Source organism: Leptinotarsa decemlineata, unplaced genomic scaffold (genome assembly GCF_025532065.1).
Source record: "Leptinotarsa decemlineata unplaced genomic scaffold, Ldec_3_MD MMD2_P_RNA_scaffold_12, whole genome shotgun sequence".
Taxonomy (NCBI): domain Eukaryota; kingdom Metazoa; phylum Arthropoda; class Insecta; order Coleoptera; family Chrysomelidae; genus Leptinotarsa; species Leptinotarsa decemlineata.
Window position 1 is genome coordinate 3007332 of NW_027412526.1, and position 19469 is coordinate 3026800.

General features: G+C 35.4%; 4 protein-coding genes across 4 annotated transcripts; 2 read left to right on the forward strand and 2 right to left on the reverse strand.

Annotated features, from left to right (window-relative positions):
* Nucleotides 1-972: 972 nt before the first annotated feature.
* Non2 (upstream activation factor subunit spp27 homolog Non2) lies at nucleotides 973-6908 on the reverse strand. The gene is made up of 4 exons (XM_023162517.2): nucleotides 6750-6908; nucleotides 3293-3513; nucleotides 2987-3226; nucleotides 973-1571 (listed from the first exon to the last, which is right to left on the reverse strand). Exons 1-4 carry the CDS (start codon nucleotides 6790-6792, stop codon nucleotides 1305-1307), a joined length of 771 nt encoding a protein of 256 aa, XP_023018285.1. The 5' UTR covers nucleotides 6793-6908; the 3' UTR covers nucleotides 973-1304.
* Nucleotides 6909-7954: 1046 nt separating this feature from the next.
* Nucleotides 7955-8975, forward strand: LOC111507230 (ubiquinol-cytochrome c reductase complex assembly factor 2). The gene is made up of 2 exons (XM_074171795.1): nucleotides 7955-8330; nucleotides 8387-8975. Exons 1-2 carry the CDS (start codon nucleotides 8248-8250, stop codon nucleotides 8652-8654), a joined length of 351 nt encoding a protein of 116 aa, XP_074027896.1. The 5' UTR covers nucleotides 7955-8247; the 3' UTR covers nucleotides 8655-8975.
* Nucleotides 8976-11323: 2348 nt separating this feature from the next.
* Nucleotides 11324-18948, forward strand: fzy (cell division cycle 20 protein fzy). The gene is made up of 6 exons (XM_023162518.2): nucleotides 11324-11657; nucleotides 11821-12318; nucleotides 12949-13053; nucleotides 13158-13429; nucleotides 17763-17957; nucleotides 18551-18948. The coding sequence occupies exons 1-6, from the start codon at nucleotides 11471-11473 to the stop codon at nucleotides 18842-18844; spliced, it is 1551 nt and encodes a 516-aa protein (XP_023018286.2). The 5' UTR covers nucleotides 11324-11470; the 3' UTR covers nucleotides 18845-18948.
* lsn (vacuolar-sorting protein SNF8) lies at nucleotides 15825-16985 on the reverse strand. Its single transcript, XM_023162519.2, has 2 exons — nucleotides 16395-16985; nucleotides 15825-16244 (listed from the first exon to the last, which is right to left on the reverse strand). Exons 1-2 carry the CDS (start codon nucleotides 16744-16746, stop codon nucleotides 15850-15852), a joined length of 747 nt encoding a protein of 248 aa, XP_023018287.1. The 5' UTR covers nucleotides 16747-16985; the 3' UTR covers nucleotides 15825-15849.
* Nucleotides 18949-19469: the final 521 nt, after the last annotated feature.

Consider the following 19469-nt stretch of genomic DNA (forward strand, 5'->3'; position numbering starts at 1 on the left):
TGCTGTATTTTTGGTTAAATCCAAAATTGGTTTTTTAAAATGGCAAGTTGAATTCAATTGATTGAAAAAAACTTCTGCCCCTCCGTCTGTATACATACCTCTTGTTCATCAAATCTGATTATGAATCACAAATTTCTTCATCTGATTTCATGAAGCAAAGTTCATTACTTTTGAAATTAATATTTATCATTGTTATGAATTAGTTCATTTGAAATAATTTAATTTTAACCCAGTAAACCACGCGCTTAATTATGAAGCCATACACACATAAAAATCTAGTAGGTGGTAGAAAAACTGGCCCCATTTCCATAATCATTAATAATAAATCAGATTTCCTGTAGGACCTATTTGATACATTTTCGCCTGAAATGATTTATTTTAAAAATAATTAATATCCCTCCGGTTATCAACTAAACCGACCGCCACTGTTTTATGGTCCAACTTACTTCCCGTAAACAAACAAAGTTATGCTGCCTTCAATATAAGGATGGAAAAGGCCTCTCTATTGTTACTCTGAGGTATACAATGACACAGAACACTCCAGCTGTCATTACTTGTTGTCAATGTTCCTGTTTTTTGGTGCCAATGGCATCAACTGCCAAAGTCATTAGCCACGTGTTCTGGGTAGCACTGTCAATAATTTCCAGAGATATCTAAGATGAATTACGGCATTTGCAGTCCATCAGCCATAAAATGTTGCGCATTCGACTCAACTTCAAACCGAAAGAACCTACGTTCTTTAGATCACGACTCGAGCTTACTACCAATTCACAGCGTTGTGTGCCTGTACTACAACTGTTCCCAAGTGCTACCATCTAATACAGTTAATGTTACAGTATTTGAAATTTGTTGGTAATTACTTTTCTCCATTCCATTCGATGAGATAAATAGGTCCAACGAGGTCTTACCTTTTATCATACGATTTTCACCAGAAGAAAATTCAGAAAGCCTAACTCCAAAAAAAAAGCCAGCCACGTTAAAGTACTTTATTGAATAAAAATTTTGAATGTATGTAATACATTTCGAAACATTTACAAGTGCACAAATTACGCAAATCAACTAAACCGCAAATGTTACCAATACATTACGATAACTCAAAAGAAAAAAAATGTACGGCCTAAAACTTAAAAACTATGGTCATCAGTTCGATAGCTTAATAATAAAAAAATATTTGAATTCTATCAACATGAAATCGACTCGACTAGCGCGACGTTGGACACCAAACTACGAAATTCAAATCTGGAAGGGGAAAAAACAGTTGCCGATACACGGCGCTAGTCAAATGTACACGCTACGAATGCAGCTTAGCTGATGAAATGGGTCTTCAGGTATTTCATCATTCCAAAGGTCCGGAATCGCTTAACTCCAATTACCTTCATCAGAGCATCGTCGCAAATTGCGTACTGTTTGTTTTTAGGGTCGTAGAGGTCTTTTTCTTTGATAATCGCCCATACTTTCTTTACGACTTCATGCCGGGCCATTGAGTCTTGTCCGACGAGGGCAGCAAGCTCGGGAGATAGGGTCATCTGTTTGGTGTAACCACCACCTCCTTTTTTGGCTCCTCCGCCACCCTTGAAAATGGTAAACGATTATTTAAATATGCTAACCAACTTTTGAACATAACATCAATATCAAAAAAAGAAAAATGGGCTAATGCATGACCAACAGTAGACCCAAGCAATTTTGCACCTAACTGGTTTTTCAAAGTATCAGTTGCAAATTATGGGAATGATACAATTGCAAACCGGACGAGTGTCATTCAGGTACAAACTGGAGGCAAAAATCCAAACAAAACAAATTTCATCAACCTTCTTTGGGGATTCACACCTTCCACTGTATATCCGTAAGTAGCTGGTTCATATCCGGCTCGAAGGACCACGTTTTAAATATCGATTTATTTAAAGAGGGTATTAGATTTCACCAATAATGGGGAATGTTCCTCCTGACGAAAATCAAGTAGTTTTCATAAAAGAGCTCTAGAACAACGCATTTTAAATTTATCATTTCAACCTTTTTCTTTCAAAAATTATTTAAATACTTAAAAAAGAGGAATGAAATAATGCATTCAACATTTAAAGGGATTCGTTTCTATTTCACCATTTGGCAACATCGGTTATAGCTAATAAAGGACAATGAATCTGTTACCTGTATGAGACAAACAAAGATGACATATTTCAGAGGCGTGCTGTTCTGTTTACTTATGTTCCGATACATTCTGTGACATATGACATTTTGTGCACCTAACCTATCTTCCTCTATATAAATAAATAACAAAACAACTGTTGTTTATGTGGCTTGTGGAGGTGGTACTGAACTATAATTTATATTTTGCCTCAATTGTTGATTTATAAAGATAATTTTCCTTTTTTAAAGTAGAATATCTAGGTACGTATAAATCATTTTCGAAATACCAACGTTTTTTTAAATTCTGAATATCTTCTGAACTAGTGTCAGTAGTGAAACATTTGTCCTGCTATTTTGTAGAACTTTTGAGAAGACTATAAAATTGGTCTCTCTTGAATTTTCGATATTGTGTATGGTTTCATGAATATAACAAGAAAAAGATCCAGAGAAATCAAGTCAGCCCAAACACTGTCGAAAAGAAATACATACAAACTTAGAAAAATGATTATTTCAAATGAAAGAAGTCCCGTTGTGGTTATTCGACAAGGAAGTAGACTTTTTCAAAACTACCCGATAATTTTCCATTACTTTCGATCTACCCCGATTTTTCCCATTTCATCCAGTTAAAAAAAACTTTTCAAATGCATTTTTTCACACTGAAATTTTCTGCCAATCAATTTCTGTACAGAACAAAAGAAAACATTCTCTCCCGTCCTGTCATTTTTCTCATATTCCATTGGTCATAGGTGAACGTAAAAATTTGGTAATATTTCAGTCTTGAGAATGACGATAATATTTCCTTCAATGTATAAATGTGTCAGCATGTATTGTAGAAGTTATCAATTTTTTTTATTACACTTACGCCTTTCTTTCCCTTCTTCTTGCCCCAATCTTCATCAGAATCTGACTCGGAACCCTTCTTCTTCTTGGGGGGAAGTTTACGTGTCTTGATTGGCTTAGACTTTTTCGGTGAATATTCTTCTTCAGAATCCCCATCGCTCTGTTCACTGGCGGATTCGTCATCAGAACCTTTCTTGGCCTTCTTGGCTGCAGGTTTCTTTCCGGTTGAAGAACGCTTCTTCTTCTTTTCGTCCTCAGAGGGCTGTTTGAGAAAATAATTGATGAGAACTCATTGAATTTCACTTTCATCCCTCAAATAAGAACTTACCTCTTCCTCTTCTTCCTCCTCCTCCTCTTCTTCTTCATCCTCGTCGTTATCGGAATCTCCCTTCTTTCCCTTCTTCTTGTCTTGCTTAGAGCTCACGAACTCCATGACTAAATCATCGATTTCCTTTTTCCTTGACTGCAAGCTAGTGTCCAGTTTCTCTTCGAGTTCTTGCCTTACCTTTTTGGCGGACGTCGACGACAGGTCGGCATCTTTTAAGATGGCTGCAGAAAAGAGAAATGAAAATAGGTGCCTAAAGTAAGTCAGCATGTTCGTGGAAAATATTAGTTCATATTTATTGTTGTTTCAAGACTACCACCATATCACTACGAACTTAATCCCATTGAGTTCATTTGGGCTGATATAGAAAACTTTGTTGCAGGGCATAATACTACATTTAAGTTTGTTGATATGAAAAGCATCTTACATAATGCGAAAGCTACCATCACGTCAGAAAAGTGGAAAAAAATTCATTGAACCCTGCAGCAGAAAGTGGAGCAAAAAATTTGGAACGTAGACAATATTATGGGACAAGAAATTGAAAAATTTGTAATAAACGTGAACTTCTGACGAACTAGAATGGCAAGAGTAAACAAAATAATCTCTATAAGCAAGCAGATCTTCATAGTATCATTAATTCAGATATAATAAAGTTCAAAGGGTGGTGCGACTCGAAATCTTTTATTCTTAAACAAATTGAAAACTGAGATAGTGTCCTTATAATGTGCAGTTGCTGATATTTCTTGAAACCGCCAGATTATCGAAAACAGTGTTTTTTTCTAAGTTTCTAGGACTACACATCGACAACAGTCTCAAATTCACTGGACATGTCAACAACTTGAATGAAAAATTGTCCTCTGGTTGTTATGCTGTGAAAATTTCTGCAAACGAACTAGGATTCCCAACAGCATAGACAGTCTACTACTCCTTGATAGTCACATTTGCTCCCCATTCTGGGGAGTGTGCAGTGGTAAAGTTCTTCAAAGTGTTTTTATGTTTCAAAAAAGAGCCCTTAGATACCTCTGTAAACTAAAATTTCGCGATTCGTGCAGATTTCACTTCAAGCAACACAACATACTAACAGTACTGTCTATATTTATACTTGAAACAGTGTCTCATAAACACAAACAAAATTTCATTACAGGGAATAGATACCCCTCCTGTCAAAGTAACTATCTCAAACTACCATTACCATCTTCCACTATCGTTAAGGATAGTGCAAATGGAAAACCACCTTCCAAATAGTATTAAAGATAATCCGTCCAACACCAGCTTCAAAAAAGCAGTGAAAAGAGTTCTTTCCGATGGAATCTATTATAGTTTGGAAGAATATTATGTGGATAGGATACAATGATTAGTAGACCAAAACTATACACTTTCTAAACACTTACATACACTTTCTACACACTATACATCTTCTATTGTTTGTTATATTTTGAATTTCAAATAAGTGACTGATTGTTATTAATTTAATTACATTTATATTTACACCCTTTGTCAACAAGATGTTATTCTTTGATATTAAAGCATATTTTGATTGACTGTTTGATATCCACTATAAATATTTGTATTTCGTTCACTATAAAGATTGAAAATGCTGATATCTGCTGCTGCTGCTGATTTTCAGACTAAATTATCATTTTTTCATCCAAGGAATTAAATAAAACCATAATGATCAACTTAGCTGCAATTTTTATTTTTCATTTTATACCATCAGATAAACTGTAGTTTTGCGTCACCTTGTATATTATATTTTCAAATATTTGGCCTCATTACGACCCTGGTAAAATATTACATCATCGTGCTTTTGTATAAATTTACTGAACCTCAGATTGGAATATAGTTTAATAAATATTCAATATTATCTGTAAATTATCGTTTCTATATAATTTTATAAAAAAAATTCTTCATTCAATTTAAAAAAAACATTTATTAGAAACAATTTTATTTTATTTTTCTTTATTGAAAAAAAATACGATTTCAATGCAAAGTATTTTAATCCTGATAAGACCAACAGGAATTCGAAAAATTTCAAAGGTTTTCCGAAGTAAAACAAATCCTATTAATACTGTAATTTCAAAAAACAACAAAAAACGAAGGTTTCAGAAAATGGAATTTCAAAATTTAACAAAAAAAATAATGAATTTTGGGCTATATTAACAATGTTTTATAAAACAAGGTCAAGTTTTATTTTTCCAGTATATTTATTATCACATCTGTCAAATATCAAAATAAATTCAAAACAATATCTGAAAGATGTATCTATTAAAAATACTGTCACTAAAATCAGTTTTATTCGGCAAACAATAATATTATTATATCTATGTTTGGTGTTAGCCTATATTTCTGCAACAAAAGAAATAATAAATACTTCATTCCATTCATGAAATAATCATTTAGGATATGCAGTTGTTTGGCGGGATTTATGTTGGGAAAATATGGCTCAATTATTGTATACAAAAAACGCACAACATTCTAATCTAAGCAAGTAATTCTGCCCCACTCCCCCCCAACTGAGTCAACCTTGTTCCCCTCTTCAAGTTTCGCGCCTAATCCCTAAAACAAAGCATTGCGCAGTCGCATCCTGCACCAAACATGTTTGAAAATTCTCAACAAAATTTTCATCTTTACTAGTCGTGAACAATAAGGCAATCATCGAAATTTATTCAAGAAATAGGTATCTAAAAATTATATTTTTCCACACGTCACGCCTACATCAACTCACGAGATTGAACATTTCGAATTATTCCTTTGTGTATGTAGCACAATTCAAACAATAAGTAAAAGGCTCAAATATCTAGATAAACGAAGACAAAAATAGCGAATTGTTGTTGGATCAATGATAATTCACAAACGGCGTACAAGGTTGATAAAGAACATTCCACTTTAAAACCAGACAAGAACAACACCAAGTTTTCAAACGTTCAAAAATGGGCTACACCCAATATATCAAGGTAATGCTATTGCAGAATACGATTACTTAAACCCTCAACTATATTTAATTCCTGGTGATATTTTGCTGTCGTGGCTTACAGAACGTGGAAAACGATAAAATACATGCCTGTCTACAGATACAAGTACACTCCAAATAACACCAATCACGTTCTGATTTTTCAGAAAACTTCCAGATCTACGATGAAATCCGGGGAGAAAAACTCCTACGAAAATCAGAAATAATTTTTCACACCGATTTTGTCAAAGGTATTTTCCGATTCGACGAGCAATATCAGAGAAAAATCCAAATTCGATATCGCACAAAATTACATCTTCTCCCATAGCGTCGTTCAGCCATTGTTTATGTACGTATGGAGAAGTAAAATTGACCAAGAGTAAAATGCTTGATTTCCACTGTTAACCCTCGAAAATCCATTAGGAAAAAATGTTCAGAAAAAAATTACGAACTAGGTTTTGTGAATTTCGCAACTACTGGTTCTAAATTTAATAGAAAAATAGCACTTACCGGCAATTTCTTTGCGAAGATCCTCTTTTGAGATGTCTGCCATGTCGTCAGAGTGAGAGCACTAAACACAATAAGAGAGAAGGAACACGAACGAAACGAGCTTGGCGACTGGGCCGATCGGGGCAGATTTTGCACAGAGGCCGACTACCTGTTTCAACCCCCTTCCACCAACCGAAATATGAAAACATCTACTTTATGAGTGAGTAGGTATGGAACAGATATTTCTGGAATTGTATTTATTTGAATCAAACATTAACCTGAGCAGGTACTGTATATTGTAAGCAAATATCTATGTTAATATAGGAAAATAATTGGTGACTGATTAATAAACGTCAAGGAAAATAAACATTTTTTTCAGTGGGACATTACCAAACTTTATTGATTTTCGAATATTTATTTGAATCAAATATTCGTCGTTTCCTTCTTCTTCAATTATTAAATCACAGAAACCTTTCTCTACCAGACCTGTTTGTTGAATTAGCTTTACCCTCTTATCACCAGGCTGCGCTGCAGTGGAACCTTTTTTCCTCTTTCTCCAGACACAGAATACCATATAGAAGAGACACTCATTCTGGTGGCACTTTGATGTAGCTTGGTCAAGTTTCTGTGACCTACGTTCTGTGTTCGAAATGTTAATTTTATTTTTAGCGGTAAATTCAACTTATTTCAAACTTTTCAAATTTATAATTTGATTGCAGCCGAGGAATTAGTTCGATGTCAACTCGGCAGGTTAATAGATCAGCAATTTCAACCAAATTAGCTTGATTTTACCATCTGATTAGTCCACTAATCACTCGATGAAATGTTTAGGTTAGTAATTACCTCGAAATTCTCAAAAAGTTCATGGTTCCTGTTCAGGGCTGAGTATCCCTTTCTCTGCTTTAGGTCTTTCAGCATATTGTCTATATTTCATTCATTATTTTCAGTTGTAGATTCTCAGGCGAATATTAGCAATACTCGGATTCACTATTTGGACGGTTTTTAAAAAAACAAAAACATTGCAATTGATTTGTTGGTAATACGTTTTTCAAACTTCGAGATTTTGTTTGCACATTTTGGTGTTAGAAAAAAATGAACTACAAGAAAAGAATTGATAGAAACACTATTTGACATTTGATTTTTGCTCTAATATACATATAAGGCATCCACGTGTCATCTTTGAGGGCGGTCATTACCGGCACAACCGTCCTCTGTCGCGATCGGAGAGGTAGTTGAATCATTTGATAACCTGACATTCAGAATCATTTTTTTCATTATTATTCGAAAGAATAAAAAAAATACACGCGTCTTCCTTAGGTGTGAGGTGTCTATCCGAGTAGAAAATGTGTTCTGGAACCATATGGTACAGTCGGTGCACACCTTTGTGTACGTGGAAAACCACTTGGTAAATTTCAAATTTGTAGATGAAAGTGAGGTTAGGCCTATCCCAGAAATATTTTTTAAAAACTTTCCTGCTATAAATTTTGAAATTGGTAGATGCTCAAAATCAGTGTTCTGAATGGCTTCTACAGCAGGGAAATATAAACGTATGTTGCAACTACTTGATAAATGGCCTGCAGATAAAAACAAGTCCAATGGCAGGTATCCATTTCTTTTAACTCAATTTCCATCTTTTTTTGAACCGTTTACTTTTGTAGGGATATCGGAGACTATTTGAGAAAGTACTTGAGCTCTGCTCTTGAAGAAAATAAATTCCAAGGAAACTCCTCATACTGGGACAGACAATATCTAGCAGTTCAGAAACTAGTCAGTAACGCTCACAAAAGTAAATACAAGCGAGCAGCCTCGTCTTCTGCGACAGGCCTTTCTGCAGAGGAATGTAACGCCATTCTATCCGATGAGTGCTTGAATGAAATAAAAAAACAGGAAAAATCATTTTTCAGGAGTCTCATATCACTAAAGTAACAGATTGACTGTTATTCGTAGGATGAGATGCATTCGGTAATGATTCCACAAAAGAGGTGGATAGTTTCAGTCATGAAAACTTTCAAAGTACAGCATCGACAATGAATTAGTGTTACATAATAGCATACCTTTTACCAAAGTATATGATTAACACAATTTTAGAGTTATTTATAAATGATTTTATGTCTCATTTTGTTATCCACTAAGTTTTCAACTAATTTTTGGAGTGCCGAGTACTAAAATGTGATTTTTTTTATGTTTTGATGTAATTATGTCTGAAATTACTTATTTCAAAATAAAGTTTTTTTCTTCGTGTTTGCACCGGAAAGTAGTTATTCCAAATTAATTTTTTCTTCCTAATTGGATCTGAGAGAAACTTGTGCTTGATCTACACATCTTCATAGGGAGTTTGTAAGGAAATAGATTACATGTTTGAAACAAGATGTTTCCCTTTTTTGAAGTTTCCCTTATTTTGTGTATAATTATGGAGAAGCAGGAAGCCAAAACGCTGAGGAATATGATATAAAATTACCAAAACGTGGATATAAATGGCCTAATTTCCACATGTTGCCTTCTTTTATAACATGTTTCATACATTTTCGCTATTTTTTTGAATCTGCATTTTGTAATAACTGCTTGAAGAGTATTTTGGAATCGCACGTTAAGAGGTAAGATCTCGTTAATACGTACTAGTTTCCACTTCTCTGAGTTGTTCATGAGGGGGGGGCAGCTGGTTGAAAGAAAAACGTATTTTGACAGAATAGTCCTTGCTCAACCACTTTCATTAAATGGTATGTTTTTTTGTCAAAGCTATTTAAAGATATATCCCATCAACACATGGTTGAAGTGTTCCCGAGTACAGGCAATATGGGTTTTTAATACACTTTTGAGGTCACATTTCAATGGAAATTGAACCGTTGATGGATTAACGAGAGGAGTTTACAGTTTATGTGTACGTAATCATTACATTGATTTCCGAAATTTGCGCAAAGATAATAATATCTATCGATCATGTCTTTATTATTCTATGTATAGTGGATTGTGTAATGGAACTCTGACTTTGAAAATTTTAAATCTTCGAGATGAAAGTTTGTCGTATCTAGAAATACCTATTCTTTACTTGGGTCAGGAATGTCATAATATGGACTACTCATTGAAGAGAGAAATAGGCCACCAACTGAAAAAGGATGGAGAGATCAATGTTTTGGCATTACGGCACTTGAATGTCAGATCGACGTCACGATATTTTACTGTCATTGTATTTTGATTATTTGTAACGGATATTTGTTCAAGTATTTCTGTATTTTCAGTGATTTTTCTTATTATTTCTTGTATTAGGCTGTTTCAAGAGTTTCTTCTTTTTTATGAGTTTATTTCAAACTGTAATATTTCAATGAATACTTATTCAGTTTAATCGAAATAAGCGCCATTTGAATAAGTGCACTTTTGCCAACCTAACCTAATATAAAAATTGGGTGCTCGAGATTCAGAGATTCGATGAAGCTTGCCTTGTTATATTGGAAGTTCACAAAAAAGATTTGTTTGTCTAACGAAACAGATCCAAAAAAGAATTCTAGATAATTTATCAATGTTGAAAATTCTTGCCGATTTGCATGCAAAGGTTGCTAGAAATCAAGTGAAATCCGATTTAGCACCAATATTGAACCACATTCGGCGAACTCACATCTGTGGCAACAAAAATGGTATCGAGTCTGAGTGGCACCAAAGTTTATTAAATATGAATATGTATGATTTCAAAGAATTGGAATCAGAAAAAATTAACTTATATTGGATGTATTGAACAATGTATCAGTGTAATTTTTGTATGTGAAGAATATTATTTATCATTCACTAATTTTATCATTAACTTATGATTTATAATTTTTTTAAGTGAATGTTCATAAGTAGTCTATACGAAGTCAATCCGAACAGTTATTATATAAAAGACTGATATTTCTAGTCTGATAAATCTAATAGTTAATACTATATAAAACCTTTCACGCAAAAATAATGAATAGATCTCGTATTATGTCACGCCGCCCATGCCATACAAAGAAACTGCCGTCGTTCGGCAACTATTTAGTTTTTATACCATTCGAATTGACTTCGTATTTACAATGGGTGTTTTTTGGCGTTTAATCGTATTCGAGCGTGTATTCGAAAACGATTCGTAGTGACGTCATTGATAATGAGATTACTAGAATGGAATGTTTCAATTTGTGTCAGATTTTAAATCGAATTATAAAAACAAACTTTCTAATTTTCTCTACAATAATACAATACTTTCCTAGCTTCATTCCATACATCCTTACAACGTATTTGATAAAGAGTTTTCAGCACTGAATAAACTATAACCATCCAAATAAAGTACAAACTGGCGTCCCGTAACATCAAATTTAATGCCGTTTCAAAACCAACCTCAAGCTAGTTTTCAATCATCCTGAATACGTTTCAAATCAGAGTAGGTGTGACGTCATCGTTTCAACGTCAGAATGAATGTCTGTGATTCAAATACAGAAACTGTTATAATTTTATGGGTTTTCGATTTGAGCTTTGGGGATTTTTCTTTGAGGGTTGGGTATGCTGGTCCTATTATTCTGTATTAGTTATATGACCGGCAACTTCGATGACAGTTGGCTACCTTTGACTACAGTCAGGTATGTATGTAATGTGCTACAGTTGACTTGCGCACTTCTCTTTTTTCAATTTGAAAACCGAATTTGCTCAACGGTCATTTGCCATATTGACTTGTGTTAATGGCATGTACTTTATGATATTATCTACCTGAATTTATTATACAAATACTATTAGACATTATGTCACAGTTCAAGTTTTGGAACGAAGTTAACACCATACTGACGATGGACGGTCCCGTCAACGGTCCAGTGCCTCGATGGCAGAAAAAAAGAGACCCTGGTTCATCAAACAGCAGTTCCAACAACTCCTCGAAGCTAAGATCGTTGTCTTCTTCGGCTCTCAATTCGACGAAAACACCGATAAAAGGTAAAAGTGGATTCATATACCGGTCTTGAGTTGCAGTTTACTCAAGTTAACTGGTAATCAGTTTGTGTATATGTGCTTATCTAGCTTATTAAAAGGCTGTTTGAAATCATGAGAATGTCAGTATCTTTTGTAAGGTTTTTCAACTATGAGTATTTCTTTCAAGGTAACGAAAATGATCCTCTGAGAAGCAAGACTCCGTCAAAAACCCCGAAGAAGTCGAAAACCCCCACACCGCACAAATCAGCGAGAACGCCTGGTGGAGACCGTTTCATCCCTTCACGAAGTGCCAGCAACTTTGAACTGGCACACTACAAGCTCACGCAGGACGAAAACGACCAGAGCGACAGCCCTACCCGGAAGGAACTACAGCGGTTGATGTCAGAGAACTTACGAGGAGGCGACATCAACAATCAGCGTATACTGTCTTACAAAAACAAGGCTCCTTCAGCCCCTGAAGGGTTTCAGAACCCTATGAGAGTCATTTACACACAGACCAAGACACCTGCCTCTACGAAAGGCAGCAGATACATTCCTCAGGCTCCTGATAGAATCCTGGATGCCCCTGATATTGTTGACGACTATTACCTGAACTTGATCGACTGGGGGCCTAATAATATTCTGGCAGCAGCTCTGGGAGCTCATGTTTATTTGTGGAATGCAGGTATGGAAAATATCATCTTACATAGCTTATTTTGTTTGTTTAGTCTACTGTTCACGGTACATATGAGCAGGTTTTGTTGACAAATATGTAGGGTGTTCCACAAGGTTCAATATTAGGACTACTTCCGTTTCCTTTATATAACTTTGAATTTCTTAAACCTCTTGATGTGGGAGCAACCTATAATCTCATTAACATTGACTGGAGCGTGAAAGGTATGATTAGTGTGAAAGCGTGTTTCTAGTTCAATAGAAGTTTATTTTCTAATAATATGGTATTATTTTCATATTTTTCTTGAATGACTGAATAGATTTTCATCTATTGTTATGTTTGTTTGTTTTGTACAACATTTAAAAGATTTTTCAGAGATATCTTCATGACTTCTCGCTGGTTGTCCCTAGTTTGCAGCCAGTTGTCATCATATGGCAACAAGTATCAAACTGATTCTTGACTTGCTCTATCGGTTGAAATATGCTGATACCTTTATGTTTGCAGCGCCTCATATCTTATTTTGCTGATTGAATGCATTCCCCAATTCTTCAGATTAAACCCAAAACCCACTGTGGAGATTAAATCTGGTGAACTTGGTGGCTGTTTAGAAAACCAGTTGAACAAGAATTTTGTTTTTTCCAGGAACCGGCAACATTGACCAGTTACTGGAATTAGAAGGTAACGACTACGTTTGCTCCCTATCCTGGACCCAGGATGGAAACTGCTTAGCCGTGGGCAACACAAACGGTGAGAATAAAATCCTATAATAGAGTTAATTGGTGCTGTTAGACATATAGTTTTATCCAAGCCAGAATAAAGTAATGCTACAACAGTTTGATTGTATAATGTAGGTACTGTGGAACTCTGGGACTGTGAAAGAGCCAAGAAGCTGCGAATTATGGAAGGCCACTCGGCTCGAGTCGGCTCTCTATCTTGGAACTCTTTTGTTCTATCGAGCGGTTGCCGTAGCGGACAGATCATTCATCACGATGTACGACAGAGGGAACATAGAATCGGTATACTATCAGGACACACTCAAGAAGTCTGCGGGCTCAAATGGTCCACGGACGGGAAATATTTGGCTAGCGGTGGGAATGATAACGTTCTGAATATTTGGCAGGCGGTGAGTACGATGTTCAATATAATTTTCAGGAGAGTATACTCGGTTGATATTCCATGATAACAATGGCTTATTTTTCGTGAAGAGTGAAAAAATGAAATGATAGTTCATCAGGTGGAAAATATGTTTCATACTTTCCTTTTTGAACGTACACTTGAACAATGAGTCATTGAATTCTAGTTTACTATAGTTTATTTACCAGTTCTAAGCATGGCAATTGCACAAGAAATTAATATTTTTCAGGTATTGAGTAGATTTTTCAAAACAAAATTTGTCAAAAATTAAAACTGAACTTGTGAGAATTTAAACACAGCCAATAATCGGTTCATAAACCGGTATATGAACCAATTATTGGCTTTGCTAATAATGGGTTTATTAACCGGTAATAGCCAATAATCGGTGTATGAACTAGTAATAGCCAAATTTTTCAATATTGAAACTGAACTTGTGAGACTTTAACCACAGCCAATAAGCGATTCATAAACCAGTATATGAACCAATTATTGGCTATGATAATAATGGGTTTCTGAACTGGTAATAGCCAATAATCGGTTTATGAACTGGTAATAGCCAATTTTGTCAATATTGAAACTGAACTTAGTGAGACTAACCACAGCCAACAATCGGTTCATACACCGGTTTATGAACCGATTATTGACTAGCCAAATTTTTCAATATTGAAACTGAACTTGTGAGACTTTAACCACAGCCAATAATCGGTTCGTAAACCGGTATATGAACCACTTATTGGCTGTGCTAATAATGGGTTTATGAACTGGTAATAGCCAATTTTTTCAATATTGAAACTGAATCTAACTAACCACAGCCAACAATCGGTTCATACACCGGTTTATGAACCTATTATTGACTAGCCCAATTTTTCAAAATTGAAAGTGAACTTGTGAGACTTTAACTACAAAAACTGGTATATGAACCAATTATTGGCTATGCTAATAATGGGTTTATGAATCGGTAATAGCCAATAATCGGTATATGAACTGGTGATTTCCAATTTTTTCTATATTGAAACTGAACTTGTTAGACTTTAACCACAGCCAACAATTGGTTCATACACCGGTTTATGAACCGATTATTGACTAGCCAAATTTTTCAATATTGAAACTGAACTTGTGAGACTTTAACCACAGCCAATAATCGGTTCGTAAACCGGTATATGAACCACTTATTGGCTGTGCTAATAATGGGTTTATGAACTGGTAATAGCCAATTTTTTCAATATTGAAACTGAATCTAACTAACCACAGCCAACAATCGGTTCATACACCGGTTTATGAACCTATTATTGACTAGCCCAATTTTTCAAAATTGAAAGTGAACTTGTGAGACTTTAACTACAAAAACTGGTATATGAACCAATTATTGGCTATGCTAATAATGGGTTTATGAATCGGTAATAGCCAATAATCGGTATATGAACTGGTGATTTCCAATTTTTTCTATATTGAAACTGAACTTGTTAGACTTTAACCACAGCCAACAATTGGTTCATACACCGGTTTATGAACCGATTATTGACTAGCCAAATTTTTCAAAATTGAAAGTGAAATTGTGAGACTTTGATTACAGCCAATAAGCGATTCATAAACCGGTAAATGAACCAGTTATTGGCTATGCTAATAATGGGTTTATGAATCGGTAATAGCCAATAATCGGTTTATGAACTGGTAATATCAAATTTTTTCAATATTAAAACTGAACTTGTGAGATTTTAACCCAGCTAACAATCGGTTCATACACCGGTTTATGAACCGATTATTGACTAGCCAAATTTAAAAAAATTGAAAGTGAACTTGGGAGACTTTAACCACACTAATAATAGGTTTGTAAACCGGTACATGAACCAATTATTGGCTATGCTAATAATGGATTTATGAACCGGTAATAACCAATAATCGGTTTATGAGCTGGTAATAGCCAAATTTTTCAATATTGAAACTGAACTTTTGAGACTTTAACCACAACCAATAATCGATTTATGAACCGATTATTGGCTGTGCCAATATTCATCTCTCCCAAGTACCTACACTGTAGGTTCTGGTAAATGCCTGCCGGAAAACAAATACTTTCGCGGCTGATACCACACCGGACATTGAATTAAATCTGCCAGACGTTTATGCAAGATACTTCATAGAAATTGGTTCGCAGATGTTTCTTATTCATCCAGCAGCAAGACCATGTTGAAATTATTTGAGTAGATCATCTACAAAGTACCTGTGACTTGATTAATTTCAACACAGCTCCACTGCATGTATGAAACCTTTCGAAAGAAATATTGTTGACAAGTAAAAGCCACATGTCGTGAACAAAGCCCCAAGTGGGGAAGAAACATCCCATGTACCAATACTCTTAACGCCTTTCAAGTAAGAAATGAAACAGCTGCAAAGTATACAATTATATTATTTTCAAGCATTAACGCAGGCAGTAAACAGACTAGGAAAGTAGTAAAGTTTATCTTGGGAACTCTGGAGATCGATCCAAGCTAGCCCCTGGTTCACCATATGTTCCAGAGCGTTGCGACTTCTCTCCGTCTCCCAGTTCAAGTTCTTCTGCAGATAAGACACCGATAAGCAAGCCTGGTTCTTCTCAGCTTGTTGCAGTATCGTCGAATGGTCCATGCTCAATTCCCCCGGCACTGATTGCACCATGTACTTGTCTTTGCCCATGGGTATCACGTTGAAACCGTTGCCAAAGACTTTCAACTTGCCCGCTGCTCGTATCAGGTCATCTTTCGTAATCTCTTGGTGGGATTTGCTCTGCCCTCTCGCTCGAATAAGTTTCGTTCTCAGTTCGTCAAGACCTGTGATCAATCAGTCGATTAAGATTCTTATTTTGAAAGATTGTTATTGAAGATTCTTATTGGCAAAGCATAGAGTTCACAGATATTGAATCTAAATATATGCTAGTAGTGACAGATCTTATACACTAATAGATGTATATATATTTTTACCTATGAGGCCACCATTTTTGGCATTCGTGGCTAGACATACTTCGACGATTTGAACTGCCAGCTCGTAGTAAAAGTCTCCGATGCCCAGCACAGACCAGAATCCCTTTCCGGACGATAACGGGTCTACGCCTATGCTCGCACACATCTCCTGGAACTGTTTCCTAAACTCGGGGTTTTTTCGGATCTCGTTTTTGTGTTTGGAGGCGAACTCCTCTAAATTCGTTTTGAAAACTTCCATTTGCTTGGTCATTTGTTCGAACTGCGATTCCTGGATTTCATTTCCTTTGTCCCTATATCTTTCTTGTTCTAGTTTGTTTTTTTTAATGGCCCCCAAACCGATGCCTCTTCTCATGTTTACAGTTTGAGGGTGCTGTTAATTTCGTAAACAAATTCCTTTGAATAAGGTTAACAGTTTAGGACTTTGACGTTTCATAATCTTCTTTTTTTTGTGAATCTGGCCTTAACAGTCGGGGCTACGTCGCCATGAAACATTTTAACATCTTCCTCTTCTTTTTTTTTCAACTTACGGCAAAAGGTTATGGTACCATGCTGCCAACCATGATATATTTTAACCTCTTCATCTCTTTTAATTTTTTGAACTCGACAAATAGGATCATCTAGTAATATAATAAAATAATGATAATGATAGTCATAATACATCAATAACAATTCCGTACAAAGATGTGTAGATTATACACAGTCGTTTCTTTCAAATACAAACTGGAAGACAAAAAAACTGAATATTTTAGGATAAAAATATGTTTTATACCATAATTCCAAAATATTAGGCACTAAATTCTCAGAAATGACTGACGTTTTTGTCTTAATCTGTCTCTTGCAGTGTCGTGAGGAAATTATGAAATGATGAAATATATAGAATCATAACCTTGACAAGTATGTTTTCGTTTTAATGTGATACTATTTCTGAGAATTCAGTGTCTACTATTATGGAATTGTCCTATAGAACATTACTTATACCAAATGACTTGATATATTCAGGATCCAGAACCCAGAAATTCAGTCATGTTTTAACGATATTTAATTAATTATCATTATGGATGCCAGTAATTTAATGTAAACTACTTCTCGTTATTTCTAACCTATTCATGTTGTTTCTGATTTGAAAAAAAATACAGCAAATCGAACTCCCATGGAACTCGTATCTCAATGATGAAAATTGTAAAATGGTTACCTGTTTTTGGCAGTATACAGTTCGAAATGGTTCAGTTTATTGTATTTTCAATGGGATTTGGATCGCTGGAAAATTCATGGGATTCGATAGCCTCATATGTGGCTACCAGGAGTCAATGTCTCTTGAAATTGTGGGTTGAGGTCATATTTTGACTGAAATATTGATGCGAATTTAAGGTTAACGGAGGGTATCATTCCAACACCACCCCTCTGCACAGTTTCACGTCCCATCAAGCAGCCGTGAAAGCCCTGGCATGGTGCCCCTGGCAACCACATTTACTCGCAAGCGGAGGAGGGACTGCGGATCGTCATATACGATTCTGGAACTGCAATACGGGAGCTTGTGTAAATGCAATAGACACCAGATCACAGGTAAGACTACACCTGAACTGTAAGGTAGATTTGAAAGCAACTCACTCATATATAGGGAAGCCACATTTTCTCTGAAATAAAAATGACAAGTGACAGTTATGAGATAACAGAACTTAGTGAAGGAGTCTTTTTTTTTAAGTCAGTCAAAGTTTTTCATTGCACTTTTTGGAATGTTCATCTGAAATGTCAAATAAAATGGAAACTCTAATGGAAAACTTTGTACAGGTGTATAAAGAATAAATAATGAATTCTGTCGTCTCTATTGGGATCAAAATATTCATCGCGTACCCACTACAATAAGGAATATTACACGTATGAAACGTGAAGAAGCGGCGAAAAACTATTGAGGAAAATCTTGTAATAATAGGCATAGGGCGAATGTTTAGAAGGAATCTACTTCTGATGACAGAATACAAAAATGGCTGATGAGTTTCAACAACGTACAACAGATGGCGCCATGGGCGTTAATCTATATGTTGAGCTTACCGACATATGTGGTTCCCCTATAAGTGATTGGGTTGGCAAAACTTTTTGTAAACAATATTCTTGTCTATGGATACCTATTTCTTCATCAGTTGAGTCATGTTTTTTAGGTGTGTGCCTTACTCTGGTCCACCAACTACAAAGAATTGGTCTCGGGGCACGGTTTCGCCAACAACGAGATCATCATCTGGAAGTATCCCGGAATGACGAAAGTGACTGAGCTCACTGGACACACCGCAAGAGTGCTGCACCTCGCCATGTCTCCAGATGGATCTACATTCCTGTCAGCTGGAGCGGACGAGACCCTGAGGTTGTGGAAGTGCTTCACTAAGAGCGTGACGAAGAGCAGTAATGCAGAGAAAGTGAGGGCCAAGCCCAGTGCACTAAAACAGTGCATAAGATGAATTTATTTAGTTTTTTCTGTTTATACTTTGACTGATTTTGATTTGTACGATTAAGGTTGTACAGTTTTGTTTTTTTTTTAGTGGAATAAACTTGACGGATTTTTTGTAGTGGTTTGATTGGAATACTTCTTGCGTTTTTAAAGAGAGCTGATGAAGAAACTTGTTCCTAGTAGATGGCATGTCACATGATTGTTATAATAATAATACCTCATGTCCAGAGACAATATAAAATCGTATAGGAATTGTCAATACATTGAAAAAAGAAAGGATAACAAAATGAGAAAAAGCTGACTTAAGAACTATTAGTATACTAGTTGTTGCTGTTGCTGTCATATTAAGTTTTGTGACAGATCATTTTAAATAAATAGTTACAAATATTTTCTTATCAACCCAAAACTTCAAGTTTCCTACTTCAAAACTGACGAAATTCAATGCAATTTCCACCCCTTGGGGGGTGGAAGTTCCTGATTCCCATGATGCTTATTTACGCTATACAAAGAACCTACCTGCATATTTCAAGATTCTAGGTTCAGTATAGCTTCAGCTGTACGTTAATATAAGAGCGTCAATAGCTAGTAATTTATATTATTACTTTAAAAATACAGTAACTAAAAAAGTGCCAAGT